This window comes from Grus americana, chromosome 11 (genome assembly GCF_028858705.1).
Source record: "Grus americana isolate bGruAme1 chromosome 11, bGruAme1.mat, whole genome shotgun sequence".
NCBI classification, from domain to species: Eukaryota; Metazoa; Chordata; class Aves; order Gruiformes; family Gruidae; genus Grus; species Grus americana.
In genome coordinates this window covers 16,102,177-16,122,140 of record NC_072862.1, presented here as the reverse complement: position 1 = coordinate 16,122,140, position 19,964 = coordinate 16,102,177, and the positions used below count along the sequence as shown (strand labels likewise).

The 19,964-nt window shown below is 45.3% G+C and overlaps 1 protein-coding gene and 1 long non-coding RNA gene across 12 annotated transcripts in view; one reads left to right on the top strand and one right to left on the bottom strand.

The window, feature by feature from the left end:
• The window catches only part of CACNA1D (calcium voltage-gated channel subunit alpha1 D), a 199,955-nt gene that overhangs the window by 106,442 nt on the left and 73,549 nt on the right, over nt 1-19,964 (top strand). For all 11 annotated transcript variants that reach the window (XR_008578761.1, XM_054837668.1, XM_054837669.1 and 8 more), the window contains 5 exons: nt 3,167-3,254; nt 3,960-3,986; nt 17,686-17,846; nt 18,436-18,661; nt 18,807-19,014. Coding sequence is in view for 10 of the 11 variants with exons in the window: in XM_054837668.1 (XP_054693643.1) it covers nt 3,167-3,254; nt 3,960-3,986; nt 17,686-17,846; nt 18,436-18,661; nt 18,807-19,014 (710 nt within the window). In the remaining variant the exon portion in view is untranslated. The remainder of the gene's footprint in view (nt 1-3,166; nt 3,255-3,959; nt 3,987-17,685; nt 17,847-18,435; nt 18,662-18,806; nt 19,015-19,964) is intronic.
• Nucleotides 8,386-9,130, bottom strand: LOC129211149 (uncharacterized). The gene is made up of 3 exons (XR_008578764.1): nt 8,793-9,130; nt 8,596-8,658; nt 8,386-8,467 (listed from the first exon to the last, which is right to left on the bottom strand). It is a non-coding gene; the product is annotated as an uncharacterized LOC129211149 (long non-coding RNA).

The window sequence follows — 19,964 nt, the reverse complement described above, 5'->3', positions numbered from 1 at the left end:
GAAAACTGTTTAGAGCAAATTTTTCAACTGTTTAGAGTAAATAGTGAACACTGTAACATGAGAAAACAAATCTATTTTCTTATCCACAGAAATAAAATGTAGTGGTTGATGTATTTGACCTATTTTCTATATACTCAGGAAAGTATTAAGCTGCATGCTATATGGGTTGTTTATATTGCCTAATGCAAGCATTCTTTTGTTTGAAACTAGTTGCCATAATTGAAGAGAGCTAATACTATCTAGAAATCTAGATAATATTTCCAGAAGAATGCCAGTAAAATAAGGGCAAAAGGTGAATAAAGAATAGAGAAAATTTGGTATCTTCCTTTGAATACTGGAGTAGCAGTTTAATGACCTCAAAGCTGGCCTCACTGAAGTCAGATGGTTTTTCCACAGTTCATTGTGTGTTGTACTTTGCCCAATGAACACCACCCTTAAAAAGCTGTGGTCATGAAATTGAGTCTTTTCAAGACTTGCCAAGTTGCTTGCATTAGTGAGAGTGGATGTGGTCATGCAGTGCTGCTGCTGTTTTCTTCTGGCTAAAGATTTCATGACTTGCTAGCGTGGCTGGAGCTAGACTTCCACATGGTGCCTTTCTCATTACTTCTGTCAAGTTTTTCTTTTGGCATATAAATTACAGTATAACGATAGCTGAGTTTCTAATGTAAACTGAACAGTCTATGGTTCTGCTTTTCCTCTGCCGTTTTTGTAACACAGCACCTGCAAGTCACTAATGGAGCTAGAGCAACAGCCCTTTCTGAGAGAGAGTAACGTTCTGGCTGTATTTAGTAATTAGCAGAACTGACATTGGCTTCATTGGGGACGAAGTTTTTTTTCTTTGGTACTTTGTTTTTCTTCATGCAGTCATGTTCAAAAAGGGCTGGTATTTCTCACTGTGGGTTAATGCATCAAGTCTGGGTAGACTTGAATTAAAATTATATTACTTTATATTACTTTGGCATGTATTAAATAATAGCATTTGTGTGACACTTTATGAAGAACTGGATTCTAGGTACTGCTTTTAGATGGAGGAAAGGTTGATAAATTTGAAACACAAGTGTGAGAGACAGGTTGCACATATGTAATCCTTGCAAAAGTGGGCCTAGCTCTGTTTTCATAGCAGCTCTTAGTAACCATGTATGAAACAAGACTTCTGCACTCATATTTTGCAGTTTCCTATCACATGTGCTAAAGCGTTCATCATTAGGTGGCTATAACGTTGTGTCTCCTAACAGCATGCAAGCTGCCCAGCACCAGACAACCATTTCAGTTCTTTACCCACGGGGAAACTCCTTCCTTGCATTTATTGCAAAAGATCCTGGCATTTTTAAATAAAAACTATTTGTTCTGAAGATCTGAGGCTAAATCTGAAATAGTTTTGTAATTTTTTTTTTTTTTTGTTAAACCCTTTGAAATTTTAATTCTTGAATTTGGATATCAGCAAAGACTGCTTTACTTTTGAATGAAATTCCTTTTGAACTCTGTGACTGTGAGCTGTGAAGTTCACACAAGACTAGCAATATTCATTTTTTAAAACTGATTTTTAAAGAGAAGCATGATATTAGAATTGAGGCACTTGCAGGTGCTAACCAGGGATTTATCATATATAAAGCAATTACAGTAATATTTTAATCATCAAAATAGAAGAACCTTGTGAAAGAAGGTTTTGCTGTGCTTACTGCCTGAAGTGCCTTGTTTATTCAAACACCTGCATGGACATTTTGGATCTTTCTTTGTTATGCCAACTCTGTGTTTAACATTTCCTGTAATGGTGACTTACATTTATGGGGACAGATTCTCAGCTGTTGCAAGTTGTAGCTGAGCATCTAGCCTGCATAGACCTGTCAGTCTCTCAACTTGGATGAATTGATGGGCATGGAAACCGAACGACCATTTACCACTTCCATGTATCTCTATGTTGGTGTTGAGGCAATATAGAGGCTGTGCAGAGAAACTAACAGTTCTCATTTTGTACCTGCTCTGTAGACAAATTTTCTAATTCAAGGCCTGATTGTTGAGTCTCACTTACATTAAGATATGTGTAATTAAGCCTGCTTTAAGCCTCCTTTAGGCTACCAAAATATTGAGACATCCCTAAGAGAAATAGGCATTGTAGCCCTTCTGCCTTCAGTACTCTCAGTCCATGGACATTGGCTTAAACCCTCCCCAACAAAACAAACAAAAATCCAAACAAGTAAACCACCAAAACAGCAGAAGGTACACCCCAGAATACCTTTAAGATACTCTGTTTTTCTTTTGGTTTTGCTGTTCTACAGTAATTTCAGTGCATCTTCCACCTCTCATTTTTTCCTGCTTTATATGGTATTTCTACGTATAAACCAGCAACATTAATTTTACACTTTCCTCGTTCCCGAGGATTTCCTTTCATGTTTGCTTTGCAGACATGGAAGTAGTGTTCTCTCCTAGATAGTCCTGAGAATTTTGCCTGTTCATCATTTCCGAACACCTTTTGATATATGTTGTCCTCCCTCTATATTTCAGTTGAAGATAAACGGTGATGACCAATCTGGAAATTAGTTTTGTCTAAAAAAAAAAAAAACCATTAGCTGCAATTGCTAATGATTCAGAAATGATCCACTATACATACAGTAATTCACTGTGTAACAAATGTAATAATCCCCTTTTTCTTAGTAGTAGTTCTCATCATTCTTTGTAGCACCCATTCTGCCATAGAGTGGTCAGTACGATCAGTGTGATAGTTCCTGTTTTCAGAAGAACTTCGATGACATTTCTTGGAATTAGCGAGCATGTTAACACCACTTAAACTGATGAGCACCTCCAAAGTGTTAACAGAACACTTCTTAAAATGAAGAGTCACAAAACCTAGCTCAGATTTATTTCTCTACTAGGGGTAGCATGCTCTTTGTAACAAAACTCCTCTACATTGTATTCTGTAGTGCATTTTCAACAGTTATGTTGAATCATTGAAAAGAAACAAAAAAGCTATAATACATTCTGGAATTCTGCGTGCTTTCTTTTGTTATAAGAGGAAGCCTGATGAAGTGTCTAACTTCATCTGCTGTTCCTCAGATCTTCTCATTAGACCCGCAAAAAGCGGAGGCATGCTTGCAATAGAACAGGAGATCACATTCTGTGTAATGCCGTGCTTGGCTATCAATCTAAAGCAATTTCTGTCTCCTAACAGCAAGCATGCCCACCAGCGAAACTGAATCCGTGAACACAGAGAATGTGAGTGGAGAAGGAGAGAACCCAGCGTGCTGTGGGAGTTTATGGTGAGTACACGGACTGTTTTCAAGTACCCACCTTCATCATCTCAAAATTTAAAAGAATCATTCTTTCCCCATTTTTTATTTAGGCAAAACTGCTTTAAAGTTGTCAGGCTTTGTATGACGGTTGGGGTTTTTTTGCCTTTTGGTAGTTTAATATTAGACCAATGAATACAGCATTAGACCACTCCTAAAATTCTCAAGTTAAGATATAAAACAATTCAACTAAACTTCAAGCGGAGTCATGTTTTCCTGAAAGCTTCTATAAAATATAATTATTGGCCACAATAATAAGAAAAGAATGCAAGTCCCTTATGATATGTAAAAAGAAAGGTTTTCTGTTAAATTGTGCATGATCTGGAGAATATGTATTTTTTAGGCAATTACGGAATGTATGGGAGTATTTCTATATCCCATGGTGTTCACTGTTTATTTGCTCAGACTTTCACAACTTCCAAGCAGCTTCTACATGAGCAGTTTATTTACTTGGTTTTAAAGGAGATTTCACTTAGAAAATTTGTAATGCTTTAGGAATGGTATTTCAGAAAATAAATAACAGACAATAGAATTTCACCATTCATGATGCATTTTGTTAAAAGCTTGTCTTTATGTATATGTAATTCCAATGTATTGATTTGCAAAATTCTAAAGAGAACAAATTTGTATTAATTTTTTCCACATTCTTAAAAATGTATTTTCCTTTTCTTCTAGTCAAACCATCTCAAAATCCAAATTCAGGTCAGTATTTTCCTCTCTTCATCACTTTTTTTCTTTGTGACTAATTACACATCATGGTGATATCATATGATTATTCTTTATTTACTGTACTTTAAATTTTACTTTGTGAAAATTCTTCCTAACAGTTATTGGTGAGTACAAAAGTAAAGTATCCATGAACACTCTTGGAAATCAAACTCCCTGATCTGCTTTGCTGATACTTGCGGCTCTCTTTTCACTTACTAGGAGCACTTGGGAATATGAGCTTCTGTTTTCAAGTGTGATTGCAGAAGAGAAGTGTTATAAGCAAAATTAAGAATTAATAGTCCTGGCATTGTAGACACTGGATGTGCTGGTACAAACCCAATAGGTTTCTCTATTTTGATTTTCTAGTCTTATAGGACATATATTTAGTAACTGGAAAGGATAATTGCAAACACAGAAGATACACCTCTTTTTGTTCAAAAAAGTTAGGTTACCCCATGAAGGAATAATAAAAAAAAAGCTATGTGATTTAAGGTGAGTAACCAAGTGGTAGACTTAGTGAATCATGAAGGGCAAAGACACTCCTATGGTTGCAGACAACCCACAGAATAAATATTTTTCACAGAAAATTTTCAGTGAAAAAAAGGGACAATCGAGACAATTCGGCAACATCTGGAATAATTCCAATTTCTTAACCTGAAACCAATTTCTTAACCTAAAACTGATTTCAGTGTCGGATGCATAGCAAGTAGTTAATTGATAACAGCAGTGTATTCTCCTTGTGGCAATGAAGAGGAATAGCACACTCAGGTTTATTCTACTAGCCTTACTAGCTGTAACGACCTACCAGTGCTGACCAGTTGCAAGCGGACTTGTATTTCTTCTGAACAGTCTTTCTTCTTTGAAGAGCTCACAGGCACAGTTAACTGGTGCTTTTCTATACGGAGGGGCTTTTTTTGGGTGAGGCTATGATCGAGCTTTATTTTTTCATCCCTTTCAATCAGTGCACTGGTGACAGCATATAAATGTGCCTCCCTCGGCTGAAGACTGTGGCCAATGGAGATCTGGCCATTTAGGATGGTAGTGAATACACAACTAACTTTTTAGAAGTTTCATCATTAATTATAAAATCTGTATCATTTCTCGTATGCCTTCTGCTACAGAAACTGGCCTTAGCTACACCAACTGAATGGACCAGTAATGTCCATGTGGACCTTTGAGCTTAACCCTTCATGAGAATTGAGAGATGAGACTGCTTTTAGCTTAATAAAAAGAAGCAATTCAGTGTGCTAATGGTCTGTAATTTCTCTTGCCATTGCTTCCAGTTACGATAATAGTAGAACAAATGGAACAATTTGTTTAGTATTTCATTAGCTGAGAATCCCAAACAAGCATCGTTATTTTGAATCACAAGATTGTCTCCAATCAATCTTATAGCATACTGTTTATTGCTATGAAGCATGCTAATGCTGGTTTTAAAGGAGAAACTCAAATATGAAGTGGTTGCATGAAACTTGAAATGCCAGGCAGTGCAATAGACTGCCATTATACTACGTTCTCCAAGTTTGGTCTATTTCCGCGGTGGGGACTCATAGAAGCATTACAGAGAAAAAAGCAAAGTAATGCTAACGTTCTGAAACATGCCCATTATTAATATTTTAGGGAAAAAAGAGAACTCTAGAAGCTCTGTTAAATGAAATCTGCTACATCATCTTTGAGAAAGGAAAATTTCTACCCAAACCTGATGTTTTTAATAGTCTAGGCAGTGCTATCCATCTCTACAAGCAATGTTCATAATCAGCACTTCATTTTGAAAGAAAACTTATTTGTGAGCCAGAAAGTCACCAAAGTATCTCTAGCTGTCTAAATTCTGCCACTGTCCTAAATGTCTCTTACATGAGTTCTTTGATCAGAATCTGTCCTTGTGGCATTAAAAAAATGCAAGTCACACAGTTCATTCGTAGAATCATCATAGAATCATAGAATGGTTTGGGTTGGAAGGGGCCTCAAAGACCATCTAGTTCCAACCCCCCTGCCATGGGCAGGGGCACCCTCCACTAGCCCAGGTTGCCCAAAGCCTCATCCAACCTGGTCTTAAACACTTCCAGGGATGGGGCCTCCACAACTTCTCTGGGCAACCTGTGCCAGTGCCTCACCACCCTCACAGGGAAGAATTTCTTTCTAACATCGAATCTAAATCTACCCTCTGTCAGTTTAAACCCATTCCCCCTTGTCCTGTCACTACACTCCCTGATTAACAGTCCCTCTCCAGCTTTCCTGTAGGCCCCTTCAGGTACTGGCAGGCCGCAATTAGGTCTCCCCGGAGCCTTCTCTTCTCCAGGCTGAACAACCCCAACTCGCTCAGCCTGGTCTCATAGGAGAGGTGCTCCAGCCCTCTGACCAACTTTGTGTTGAAACCCTCGCTAAAGCAATGGAGAGAAAAAACCATCATCCACACTTCCCGGGCAGAAGCCTTAAAACCCTGTCCTCCTCAACACTTGAACAGCCTTGGTTGTTAATGTGTGTTTTGCTTCTAAATGTGTGTTTTGCTTCCGTGTCCGGAGGCCACAGCCTTATCAGCACAGCTGAGCTGGTGCCAATGCTTCAGCCAGCCTTTCCACAGGCTGTTCAAGCGGGGGTGTGGGGGCCACCACTTTGTTACTCCCAAGGCAGCAAAAGCCTTGCTCAGGGAGGCTCTGACCAGGAGGCTCAGCACCCAGATGCGGAGATACTTGACAGCACCCCCACTTGGTGATGGCCCATCAGTTAGGGCCCATTACTAAGCAAGGACCTTTGCTTTGCCCCCAGCAGGCTTGTTTGTCAGGCTTGTGTCCCTGGAGCTGTTCTAGATGCCTTCCCTCTTTTCCTGAGTATGCCATTTGAGCAGGTCCATGGCCAGATGACCCTGCTGCAATAAACCAGTCCGTGCCACTGGCCAGGTGGGGCTCCCGTACCGTGCGGCGCTCAGGTTGGTGTCGCTGGCCGTGGGCTCCCCCAGCGCATCGTGGCTGCGCCACTGGTTGGAGGAGCCTTGTGCCCGGCCCCTGCCTGCTGCCACCGTGGGCATCCACGGCTGCACCGGGCTGGTGCCTCGTGGGGTTTGCTGTTGGTACCACTCGGACACTTGTGCAACAGTTCCATCGATCTTTATTCGGAGACAAACGGCCGACTGGTCCCAGAAGCTGTCGGTCAGGGGTCTGTGAGCGTGCCGCAATGCCAGCCCTGGCGGGGCCACCTTCAGCGCTGTCTGGAGGGCCGGGGGGGCCTTTTGGGTTGAGGCTGGAGGGCGCGAGACTGATCCTGCAGCTGACGAGTGGTTGGGGTCAGCCTGTGGGGGTGCAGGCGCCGTGGCAACCGAGTGGCGGGCTGGTGCGAGGGCCGCGCGGCGGGCTGGTGCGAGGGCCGCGCGGCGGGCTGGTGCGAGGGCCGCGCGGCGGGCTGGTGCGAGGGCCGCGCGGCCGGCAGGTGCGAGGGCCGCGCGGCCGGCAGGTGCGAGGGCCGCGCGGCGGGCTGGTCCGAGGGCCGCGCGGCCGGCTGGTCCGAGGGCCGCGCGGCCGGCTGGTCCGAGGGCCGCGCGGCCGGCTGGTCCGAGGGCCGCGGGGAGGCCGAGTGCGCCGGTTTGCCAGGCAGGAGCGCTGGCTGCTGGCTTTCGGTCCTGCTCTCAGGGCTGCTGGGGCAGCTGGTCCAGCTGGCGATGCTGGTCCGGCTGATGGCACTGTCTGGGCGTGATGGCTGCGTGGAGGCCGGGAGTGGGGGCCGTGGGGGCGCTGAGCGTGCCGGTTTGCCAGGCAGGAGCGCTGGCTGCTGGCTTTCGGTCCCACTCTCAGGGCTGCTGGGGCTGCTGGTCCAGCTGGTGATGCTGCTCCGGCTGATGGCGCTGTCCGGGCTTGATGGCTGTGCGGAGGCCGGGAGTGGGGGCCGTGGGGGCGCTGAGCGCTCCGGTTTGCCAGGCAGGAGCCCTGGCTGCTGGTTTTCGGTCCCGCTCTCAGGGCTGCCGGGGCGGCTGGCAGTGCTGCTCTGGCTGGTGTGGCTGTCCGGGCGCGAGGGATGACTGCCGGCTTCCAGCCAGTCTCCGGAACCTGCCATGGCGCGCCTGTGGAGAGAGGAGGCTGCTGCGGCCCTGAACTCCAGTCAGAGCAAGATCCTGAGAAGGCCGCCCAGGAATTAAGTTGAAGCATCCGACAGCAGCAGCAGAAGCCTCGGCAGAGTTTTTTCGCCAACCACTAATTTGCTGCTCCGCAGCAGCCTGGCGAGAAAAGCTTTGTGGCTATGAGCAGCCACCTACGCAAGCAGCGTGTGTGTGTGTGTGCGCGCGCGTGTGTGGAGAACTAAATCAACGACTCACTTTTTCTTCTGCCGCCGCCGATGGATCACGATATAGCACGCCACTATGACACACATGGAAATCACGCCTGCTGCTGTGCCTATCATACAGCGCCTTCGCACATCTGGGGGGCATAAAACACCTGCGGCCCTCTGGGGAAGGTCAGCACTTGCGATTCTCTTTCCGACCGCATCTGGAGGAGCAATTCAGGATGTTAGTCCGTCCTGCGCACCACTGGTGAGCTTGCAGCACTTCTCTTTGATATGGCCAGCTTTCGGGACATGTCTCCCACTTAGGGACCCCAGCAAGACTGCTCAGTACCTGAGTCCGCTTGGAAAAAATCGTATCTGCTGGCCTGGTGGTCTTCTCCGGACTCCGACAGCACTGCCAAAAAGCAGAGACGACAGGTAAAGCCTGAGGCGCTGACGTGACGTGCAAGAGCGGGCGCTGGGGGAAGAGCCTGCTGAGACACAGCCATCCTGAGGGCTGACACCGGCTGACCGCGGGACAGCAAGTACCTGGCGTGCCGGCGCCTTGCGTTGCCTGCGCTTCGTCGGGAGGGACTGGCAGGGAGCCGCTGCTTCCGTCTGGAAACAAGAGCTTCTTCACAGCCTCTCGGTCCGTCTCTTGAGAAAGCAAGCAGGACAGCTGGATTAGATGGAACCGTTCCCCATCAGGGAGATGGCAGCATCAGGAGGCAAGACTTCTCAAAGACACCAATAAGGTTTAGCAACAAGGCCTGGGCTTTTGGGGCTGTGCCTGGTCACTACTCCAAACCACAGTCACACCTGACCTGCCGGCAGACCAGGAAATGGCGTGTGATCTTCTGGCTTGCCTGGCACATAGTGCGCTTTGGGCGAACGGCAAGGGGATGATGCTAAACGCCTTCCTCCTTCAAAGAGGACGGGAAGAAGCTGCAGCCAGGCCAGCCGGGGAAACAGCCCTTCTGAGAAGGGCCCTCACGCCCTTCCCTGTGAGCACCAGCAACAGTCACATTCGTCCCATCCCAGCTCTCGATCTGCAGACGGGAAATCGAGCGCAGCCCAAAAAGCCTGCTGAATCAGCGCAGGCCACAGCATTTCCAGACATGTATCTAAAACCTCCGGCTGCTGAGTCGCACAGCTAAGGCACAGTGAAAAATACCCACTGTGTCGTCTCTCCAGTTCGTCCAGCGTTCTCCTCAGGAGTGGAGATGGCTCTGGGCGCTTTTTTCCTCCCTCAGCTTGGTGGTACTGCGCTCTTGGAGGACCTTCACAGAAAGTATTTGGTTTGATTTCACAGGACTAAATTATGGAAAACCAGTGCTTAGCCTGTGAGGTCAGCAGAGACAGACTGACTCACCCCTGCGGTGCCAGCCGGCCTGTGGCACAGCATCCAGCTGAGGAGCCGGAAAAGCCCTTCCCACGGGCACATCTGTAACTGAACAGGCAGAGGAGCTTCCGTCATGGATTGCCAGCTGCATCGGCAGACCCGAACGGCAGAAGCGGTGAGGGGATCACGCGAGGAGAGGGCACACGCATGCAGGGCGTGGGTGGGAGCCAGAAGAAGGTCCAGCTTGGCAAAGCTGCAGAGGGGCCTGGTGGCCTCTTGGCTGGCTCCTGGCAGCTCTCCCAACACTCTTGCCAGGCCATCTGCAACACCCTTGAGGAGCAGATGGACCAACATGCGGCCCCTGGGGGGCTTGCTTTCTGGGAGAGCGCTCTCACACACAGCGGAAACCCTCGCTAAAGCACTGGAGGAAACAAACCAGCACCACACGTTTCGGGGAGAGGAGCCCGCCGGCCTGTGAAAGGCTGCACCAGCGCCGCCTGCTTACCTGCTCCCTGTGCTCGCCACGGAGCAGCCTGGGCGGCCCTGGCATGCAGGGCCACCAGGAGGAGGAAGACAAGGAGAAGGCGGTGGGTGGGGGCCATGCTCCACCGCACTTGCACAGTAACGCTGCTGCTGCTGCTGCTGCTGCTGCTGCTGCTGCTGCTGCTGCTGCTGCAGTAGTCGGGGCCAGAGGCTGAGCACTCAGTTTATATGGCTGATGCGGCACTGCTGGGCTCTGTGACCTCACAGCTCCACTGTGACCTCATGGCTGCGTCAAGGCTGCGTGGGGAGGGCTCTCAGGGTGCTGGCGGAGAGCTGCTGGAGCACAGCCGGGGGAGCTGTCCTTGTGGGGAGGGGAGCACGTCCCGCTGGGCAGCTCCATCCAAGGGCTGGGACACAGTCCCACCGGGCTGAGCCCACAGCTCTGCCGTTTTCCGGGCGCTGTCACCGGGGTACGAGGAGCTCGCAGGCCCCAGAACAACAGGGAACCGCAGACGAGGGATTTCGCGCCCAGCGAGAAGCAGCAGCCTGGCCGCTCGAGACCGAAGGAGCTCTCCCTTATTGCAGCTGCCTTGGCGTGACGCGTCCGGCCTCAGCCTGTCCGTGCACGAGTTAGCGCGCAGTCAGTGACCTGAGAGTCACTTTCCTTGGCAGTTAATGAAAAAACAAGGGACTGGCCGGGGCTGGGAGGGACAGAGGCCTGGCGCATTCCCTTGGTTCCGCATGATTCTTCTGTTTGAGCAGGCTGAATAAATCCAAGGTGCACGCCGGGACGTATTGCTCTCGGGAGAATTACTGACCTCCTTGGGTGCTGTTACCAGCAGCTCATGAGGCTAAAGGGCGAGTCATTTTGAAGATTGTCCATTCCATCACATCCCTTTTCAGCTCCTTTGTGCAATTCCCTTGTTATTAATCCAAAAACATTTGCCCTGCTCCCAGATGGCTGTGAAGGAGGAAGGGGAAGGCTTGCGGGGCCAGGGATGCGAGCAAGGGGCTGCTGGCTGCCTGAGCAATGGAGAGCAGTGAGCTACGCCCAGCCGCTCACCTGGCCGAGCCCACGAATCCTGCAGCAAGCACGTGGGATCAATGCGGGGTCTGGGGGCACGCTCCCCATCTACCGCCCTGACCAGTCTTCCAGGAGCAACCTGCAACCAAACCCGCTCAAAATGAGCGCTTTTCTTCCTCATCCTCCCCCTTCCCTGGGGTCTCTTCCCGCCTCCATTCTTCTGGCCTCGCAGTGGGGCTGGAAGCGCCTGCGGAGGCAAAGCAGAGCACAGCGCTCCCCAGGAAGCACAGGGAGAGCCCGAGAGACCATTCCCTGCTCCAGCTGATCCTCCCTTGATAGGGCCCCTTTCCTGAGCACACAGGCATCGCAAAGGATGTCAGTATTCAATCCTCACCTTTTGGGGAGGACTTCTGTGGCAGGGCCGGTCTTCTCTTTGAGAGACAACTACCGGAGCTGACTTCTGCTGCTGGCAGGGCCTTGGCCCCAGAATGCAAGCGGACACCATCTTCTGGGGTCTCTAAAGAATAAAGCCCAGCTTTGCAAAGCTACTGGGGACAAAGCACAGCTCTCCCTCAACACCTCAGCTGTGTCCTAACACATTCATCTCTTGAGATCATCTCCGGTCACTGAATTATTTACCAGGCTCGATCACCTGCAACGTGGAGGGGATGAAGGGACATTTGACTTGAAAGCTGTTTCCTAAAATCAAGGCTCTGCTAGCAGTAGCCACCTAGAGAGCCCAAAGGTGATTTACTACAAGCTGGAGTTATTGGAGAAGGCCGCTCCAATCCATTCACCTGAAAACACGTGCTTTGGATCAGACGCTACAACCTCCATGGGGTAAGCAAAGCCCATGAGTGCAAGCTCTATCTCCCTCTTCTGTTGACACCTGAAGAACAGTGAGCCAACACAGTATCGCCTTCGCTCCCGCCCGAGGTCAAAATTCAGTACTACCGCTCATTCCCAAAGCTCGCAACTCTTCACTCCAATGAGGCCGGCAGGATTGCTCCCATCACGCCGTGGGGCCTGGCTGCCTGTCCAGCAGGCAGCGAGCGCTAAAAGCCCGCCGGTTACCATCTGGGAGTGCAAACCTTTCTCGAGCTACAGATGTGGCTCAGGCTCTCGTGAAACTGCTCCATCCTGGCACCTTCAAAACAGCTTGCTCTGCAGTTCAGGCTCTGGGAAAAGGTCTCAGCTACCAATAACCAGAGCTGCAAGGCTGCCCGAGCACCCAGCTCGCTCAGGACAAGAGGAAAGCATGCTTTGAGGACGCAGAGCACATTGTCTTCTCTTACTGCCTTAACTGTGCAGTGGGGAGAACAGCACCACTAACACGGCGCCTAAATCAATCTTTTCATTTTTATCGGAGTAGCTCTTGTGGCTGAGCCAAAGCTCAGCTCAGCACCAGCACCAGCCAGCTGCCTTGCCATGCGTTCGGATGAGCCTGGATCTGGAGGCTTGCCACTGCCAAGCCACTCGTTTTGATAACACTCTCCTGCTTGTCAAGTGGGGAAACGCTTCAGAGGTCTGATTTGGCAGCTGTAGCCTCAGGGACATGCCGTCACGAGAGAAGTGCAGTTCCACGTGCCTAATGAAGCAACGAAGGCTGCCAGCATGGACCAACATACAGCCCCTCGGGCCTTTCTTACCAGGAGAGAGGGCTGTCACGCACACAGAGGGATCATAGAATCATCGTAGAATGGTTTGGGTTGGTTGGAAGGGACCTCAAAGACCATCTAGTTCCAACCCCCCTGCCATGGGCAGGGGCACCCTCCACTTGCCCAGGTTGCCCAAAGCCTCATCCAACCTGGCCTTGAACGCTTCCAGGGATGGGGCCTCCACAACTTCTCTGGGCAACCTGTGCCAGTGCCTCACCACCCTCACAGGGAAGAATTTCTTTCTAACATCGAATCTAAATCTACCCTCTGTCAGTTTAAACCCATTCCCCCTTGTCCTGTCACTACACTCCCTGATTAACAGTCCCTCTCCAGCTTTCCTGTAGGCCCCTTCAGGTACTGGCAGGCCGCAATTAGGTCTCCCCGAAGCCTTCTCTTCTCCAGGCTGAACAACCCCAACTCGCTCTGCCTGTCCTCATAGGAGAGGTGCTCCATCCCTCCCATCAGCTTCGTGGCCCTCCTCTGGACTCGCTCCAACAGCTCCATGTCTCTCCTGTACTGGGGCCCCCAGGGCTGGACACAGTACTCCAGGTGGGTTCTCATAAGAGCGGAGTAGAGGGGCAGGATCAGCTCCCCTGACCTGCTGGTCACACCTTTTTTGATGCAGCCCAGGACATGGTTGGTTTTCTGGGCTGCAAGCGCACACTGCTGCATCTATTCAGAGAAATTGCGGCATTTGGTAATGGGATGTTGGTGTCTCTCATTTGGAAGTGCTGCAGGGGTCTGCAGCTATTTGAGGTCTTCAATCATAGTTAAACTTTTTAAGCTGAATTTGGTAATGGGAATTCCCCCTTCAACTTTCACATCTTTACTCGTAGCATTGGAGAAGGACTTCATTTAATGAATGCATGTGAGGAGCAGTTTTGAGGCAACAGAGCTCAAAATTATAGTTTTGCCGTTGTCTTCCAAAGAGATGTGGCTTGCACCATGTCTCAGATCCCTAAAACCAGCTGACAGCATCTGTTACCAGAGAGAAAAAGCACTTTGGAGAGCTGGTGGCTTTGCAATGCCACTAAGAACAGCGTGTATCTGCTCTTCTATCTCTGTAAGGTTCTACACACTCATGGTGTTCATCCCATTGCTTCTAGATACCTAATATCTCATAATTGCAAAATCAACTTTTCTGATATGTCAGTAGAAAGTAGGTGGTTTTCACTGGAATCACTAGTTTCTAAAAAGCTCTACCTAAAATACAGAAACTCTCAGTTCTGCAGCAAAGCCCTAGATTATGTGTTCAGCTGTCAGGGATGTCCTAGCACATCTTAAGCCAAATGCTAAATCTTGGTCTATTTCTCACTCTTCTGGCCTGATCCTCACTCCAACTTCGGGAATGTTACTCTGCAATGGCAGTACACTGTGTTTCAGGGCAAAGTACATCAGGACGTAACTTATCAAGGATATCGGTTTCACTGTAAACATCTTTGCCTTTGGATCAAAATAGAAAATGCTTTTTATTGCAAGGTAGCTTACCCGCTGTACCGCAGGTGAAATTATAAGTTAATCCTTGGAAATATGTTTATATACAGTCAGATGGGTACTTAGTCAAGAGAATTACATCTTAGCAAGATATAGCAATTATCTGCCAGTTTATTAAGGGAAGTTTATTAACCACACATTATGCTAGGATATATATGGGTAAATATGATCTGTGATGCATATTTGTAGTTTTCCAGGTGGAATTGAAAATGTTTTGATACTAGAACGTTTTTTTTCCTCCTTACATGGAAGTGACAGAGCTATGATTAGAGGAAGATGGGGATTTGTTATTGAAGAGATTTGTGCACGTTGACCTCCATGAAGATCCCTTTTTTTAAGAATTCACTTCCTCATTTGTCAGTATGATTATATGATCACATTAACCTTTAAGTCATGCTAATAAGTTGGTATTACGCCCTGAATCCTGTAACTACAAAAATGAGGAATGGAAGAATAATCTCAAAGGCTTCTATTTTTTCATAATGAGTGCGTGCTCTGGTGCAATTCTGCTGTCCCATATTTCATAAATAAGAGTAGTGAAGCGTAGGGTCTCTGCACAGATATTAGCACCCACAATTACAGAAGAATTAATCTTGGGCATTAATATTTACTACTTTGTGATCTTACTGGTGAAAATACGAGGCATGCCAGTTTCACAGGTACAGGACTTATGCATAGGGTTCTAAACAGAAAGTCCGGTTTAGAAAAATACCATGTTATAATGAAAGGCTGCTGATAGAAAATACTCTGAAAATGAATATTCTTACCTTTGCATAGGTGTGGTAGCAATACACAAACACACATGAATAGCAAGTAAACAAACTAAACTTCATAGATTCTGCATGACTGACTGACACTGAGTATAGTCAGACTCAGTGCAAGGCTGGATTTCCCATGTGTGGATTCAGATTTAAGACCGGGGCCTAAAGGACCACCTAAACATGAATACCTGAGTGAAAGTGAAATTGGGAACACATTTGTAAGAATAATGATTTTCTCATAAATAGTTATGAAGAAAAAATGATAAATTATTTAATGAGAACAAAAGCAGTGAATAATTTGGTTTGTTGTAATGAACTGTCAACTATAAGTATCCTCTGTGATTCTAATATTTATACAAATGCTATATTTTGTGAAAAATGCTTGATAATTTCATGAAAAAAAAGTTACATCATTGCAAATTTATGAAAATGGAATTTCTCTTTAAAATAAAAGGGTACATTTCATTCTTCCAGAAAAAAAATTATGCTATTTGGTTAAAACTAGGAGGGGAGGTTACTAAAAAACAGAAAACTGTTGAGTAAAAATAGTGTGACACTTTCCTATTTTATATAGCCGCAGGTTTTCCTGGCACAACAGGCCATCTACTTCAGTCTGTTACTGTTTATTTCTTTAATTGTACCATTCTAAGGAAAGTAGAAAATTACTCCTATTCTCCTTTTTGAATTTTTGCTTTATTTCTGTAGGCTTCTTATATACATTTATATTATTCGTACACTTCTGGATGCGAGTGCCATTGCACACCCTTTGGCAGCATTTTTGTATGTGCACCACTTAACTATACTGTTTTGTCACCAATTCCACAGACCTTTTGGGGGAAAAAAAGCGCCCCATTGGCTTCAGAGAGCTATGAGTTTTACACTTTGAGACTGCTTTTGGCGCCTATGAGTAGAGATATCCAAACATTGACTTATCTCATTGACTTCAATGATAGGGTGTTCTGTAAGCATAAAAAAAGGCTAGTTTACCTACCCAGGGAGTGACCCACCCTCATGATGGCCATGGACATAGCACTGGTTAGCAGGGGACTGGCAAGATAAGAATGTTCTTGAATAGTGGCTTGATTTAGGTCAGAACAGGGTATTTTTCCTTTATATGGTTAGAATACTGCAAAGTCTTGAAACATTTTTGTACTGATATCTAATACCAGTATTAATTTCAATTACTACAAGTAAAAATTTAAGGTGCATAAGGAAAATGCAGCAGTGCCAAGCTCAGTTATTTTTATGGTGGTGTTATCGCATATTGGTTCTATTTTCTGAGGCAGATTTAAAGCATTTCTGATTCTATAGAATACAATACCTGCTAATTCAGACACTAAAAGTATTAAGAAATTTACCTACTTATTTGTAACAATTTTCAAAAGCCATAGTTCCCTGTTTTGGTACTGCCAAAAAAGGCTCAGTGCCCTTCCCCTCTCAGCCACTCATTCTTGCCGCTCTTTCTGGATGCAGCAATGCAATGAATGGGATCAGACAACTGACCAGCTAAAATCAACCCAGAAAAAAAGAAATGGGTTTCCACCAGTCAATTCTCAGGTCTGACTCACTTCATTAGGGCTAGTTTTTGCAAAAGAGAAAGGAGAGGCCATAACAATGAGAGCCTACCACCCCTTTCCATCACAACAGATTTGTGCTAGACTGGCTTGATAGTGAAACCGTAGAGGAAGAAGTTGTGCATGCACGCTCTGCTCGGTTCTTCGCTATTCTAAGGCTAGGTCATGCTTCCGCTGGAGTCTCTGCCTGCTCTGTCCGTTGAATTTTGGATGAAGCAGTTGTCAGTTCCTAAAATTTATTATCTGAGTCCATGGCTGTAGTTCTGGGTGTGTGAATTTTATATGTCATTCTTTTAGGTAATATCAAGTGCTTCCTAATCCTTCTCTTCCTGTGACCCAGCAATATATTTTCTTCCTATTTCACAAATGGAAATGCAACCCACGGAGACTAATTGGTTTACTGGAGTTCCAAGAAGCGAAGCAGAGAAATCTAGTTTTATGAGTCCAAAGCTAAGCTAACACTCTCACTTGTGAATCCAACTCATCTCTAGATAGGGCCTGTTTACTTGTCCTTGATTGTCACTCCTACTCATTTCACAAACATTTGCCCACTGACACAATTCAAGGCACATCAGCAGAAATCTCTAGGGTCGCTGACTGAGATTTCTAACATTACAGGGTAGATTTCTAAAAGTTGACCTCAGAATTCCTGACTTGTTTAATCCTGCCAGAATCACACCTGTGGTTTAACTTAAAGCCTACATTTTCGGACTAAATGTAATTTGAATTCTAAATTGCTTCATTGGCTTTTCTTTACTGCTAGTAAGTGTATGGGGCCTGGAAAGACAGATATATCTTATTACTCCATGAAATGTTACATACTGCTTAATCTAATTATGTCAGAGGCAGTTAGTCTCCAAAAGTTGTGGTTTCCATTTGAAAAATCTATAATGAAACCTAAAAAAGGAATAACAAATTAGCAGTCCCTAATCTGTAAATTATTGTAATAATTTACACAATTATCTGAAGTATTGTGCACATATTTATGTAAATACACCTGCTCACACATACATACTTGCACTATGTTTTCTACATAGAAGAAAACTACCTTAAGTTCATATGTGTTTTCTGTATAATAATAAAGTTGTTCTTATTTGAACTTTCAGTCGACGCTGGCGTCGCTGGAATCGATTTAATCGAAGAAAATGTAGAGCTGCAGTAAAATCTGTCACCTTTTATTGGCTTGTTATTGTCTTGGTCTTTCTGAACACATTAACTATCTCATCGGAGCATTATAATCAACCTGACTGGCTGACCCAGATCCAAGGTACAATCAGAAGTTGTTTCTCCTGGTTTTGACTATGGATACTTGCATTCTATCACTGGCCACTTTTGTACTTTGCCATTTTGTTGTTGTTTGCTGTCCTGAAGGATATTCAGCCCAGCCGAAGGGAGATACAAGAAATGACTGAATGCATTTGATTTCCACAACTGTAACACAGCTTAATGGCATACCAGCAAAAACCTGACACTACTAAATTGTAAATACCTGTACTTCCACTGTTAAACCATGCTTGTAAGATGAGGAAGGAAATGGTAACTGGCACAGCAGAACGTGCTGTGGGCTGTGTTGCTTAAGTTACAGTGCGGACTCAAGTTGTGAGTTCAGCAGCCATGAACTGCAGAACAGATTGGAAAGACGAGTAGCTTATAGGTAGCAGGAAACTTTACATCCTTGTATAACTTTTGCCACTTAGGCATCAAATACGGTCCAACATATAAACCCAATACTTTCTTCTTAAGCAAAAAGCTGCAAACTAGTATAGAAAGTATAGCACTAATATGTTAAAATAAAAATGGAATCTATGAGACAATTCAGGAATGTCTTTTTTTTTTTTTTTAATATTTTGTTCCAGATATCGCAAATAAAGTTCTTCTGGCTTTATTCACCTGTGAAATGTTAGTAAAGATGTACAGCTTGGGCCTGCAGGCTTATTTTGTTTCTCTTTTTAACCGCTTTGATTGCTTCGTTGTTTGTGGTGGCATTGTCGAAACCATTTTGGTGGAGTTGGAAATTATGTCACCCCTTGGAATTTCAGTGTTTCGCTGTGTTCGTCTCCTGCGCATTTTCAAAGTAACAAGGTAAGATTAACTAATACTGCTAACTATAGGGATAGCTGAAGGGTGATCAGCAATTCTTTTTGTAATACTTCATCACGCGCTGCTCTCTTACTGTTTTGTTTGGGGGTTTTTTGGTGTGTGTTAACACACGCATTTTAATTTATAGGCACTGGGCATCCCTGAGCAACTTGGTAGCATCCTTGTTAAACTCAATGAAGTCCATTGCTTCACTGTTGCTTCTGCTTTTCCTCTTCATCATAATCTTCTCGTTGCTTGGAATGCAGCTGTTTGGAGGCAAATTTAATTTTGATGAAACTCAAACAAAACGGAGCACCTTCGATAATTTTCCACAAGCTCTTTTAACTGTATTCCAGGTAACTTTCTTTCATCCCGTATGAAACATTTTACCTTTGATGATCAACAAAACTGTTTAAGTGATCATGTTGCCTGAAAATAAAATCATGAATACTATTTATTCCGTTTACTTTAAGTAGCATTCTGCTCATTAAATTCAGTACTCTGGTAACTCTGCACCATTTGTACCATTTGTTTCATGTCTTATTTGATCTATCTATGCAACATATCTGTCATATTACTTCACAAAATTAATCTCCTTTGTCCTTCAAATACGTGACTAGAAAAAGAGGTGGAACATTATTTTTATTTTAATCAAATTGTTTTCTGTAACTTGATTAGCTATATAAAAGTTCAGCTATTCCCAAGCAGGAAAAAATGAGAAGCATTGTAAGAGTGCATATTTGCATATGGGTCACACCACTTAATATAATATAAAAATAAGTATGAATTTTTTTTAAGAGGCAGTTGGGTTTATTGCAATTTTAAAGCCACTTGTCTGTTTGTGAAAAGATAGGGCCCTGCTTGCAGTTTACTTTTCACTATTTTATGATCCTTTTTTTAATATTTCCCAATTTGGACACTGGAATTAGGCTAATTGGTTTCATCTTTGTAGCCATTCAGCTTTGCACATTCCCACAATGTTTGGTGTCAGACATTGTAGGTGAGCGTTTAAAGCTGACTCTGCAGGACTCAACTTTGTGTCAACTTCCTATCTCATTGGTAGAAGTTTTGTCTGGTGGCTGCCCAGAGCAAGCAAAAAAAATCTTTCTATGTAATTTTAACATAATAAGGAAATCTTAAGGAGAAATTTCCTTAAGAGGAAAAGTGTCTGCATTTGACCTGACATTGCCCCTTTAAAAAATTAAGGCTGTACTTACCAACTCAGCAGAGTTGGATTTTATTCAGATTTTGGGCTGCCTCATTTTCAAAGGAATAGACTTCCTTCAGTTTCAGAATACACTCACAG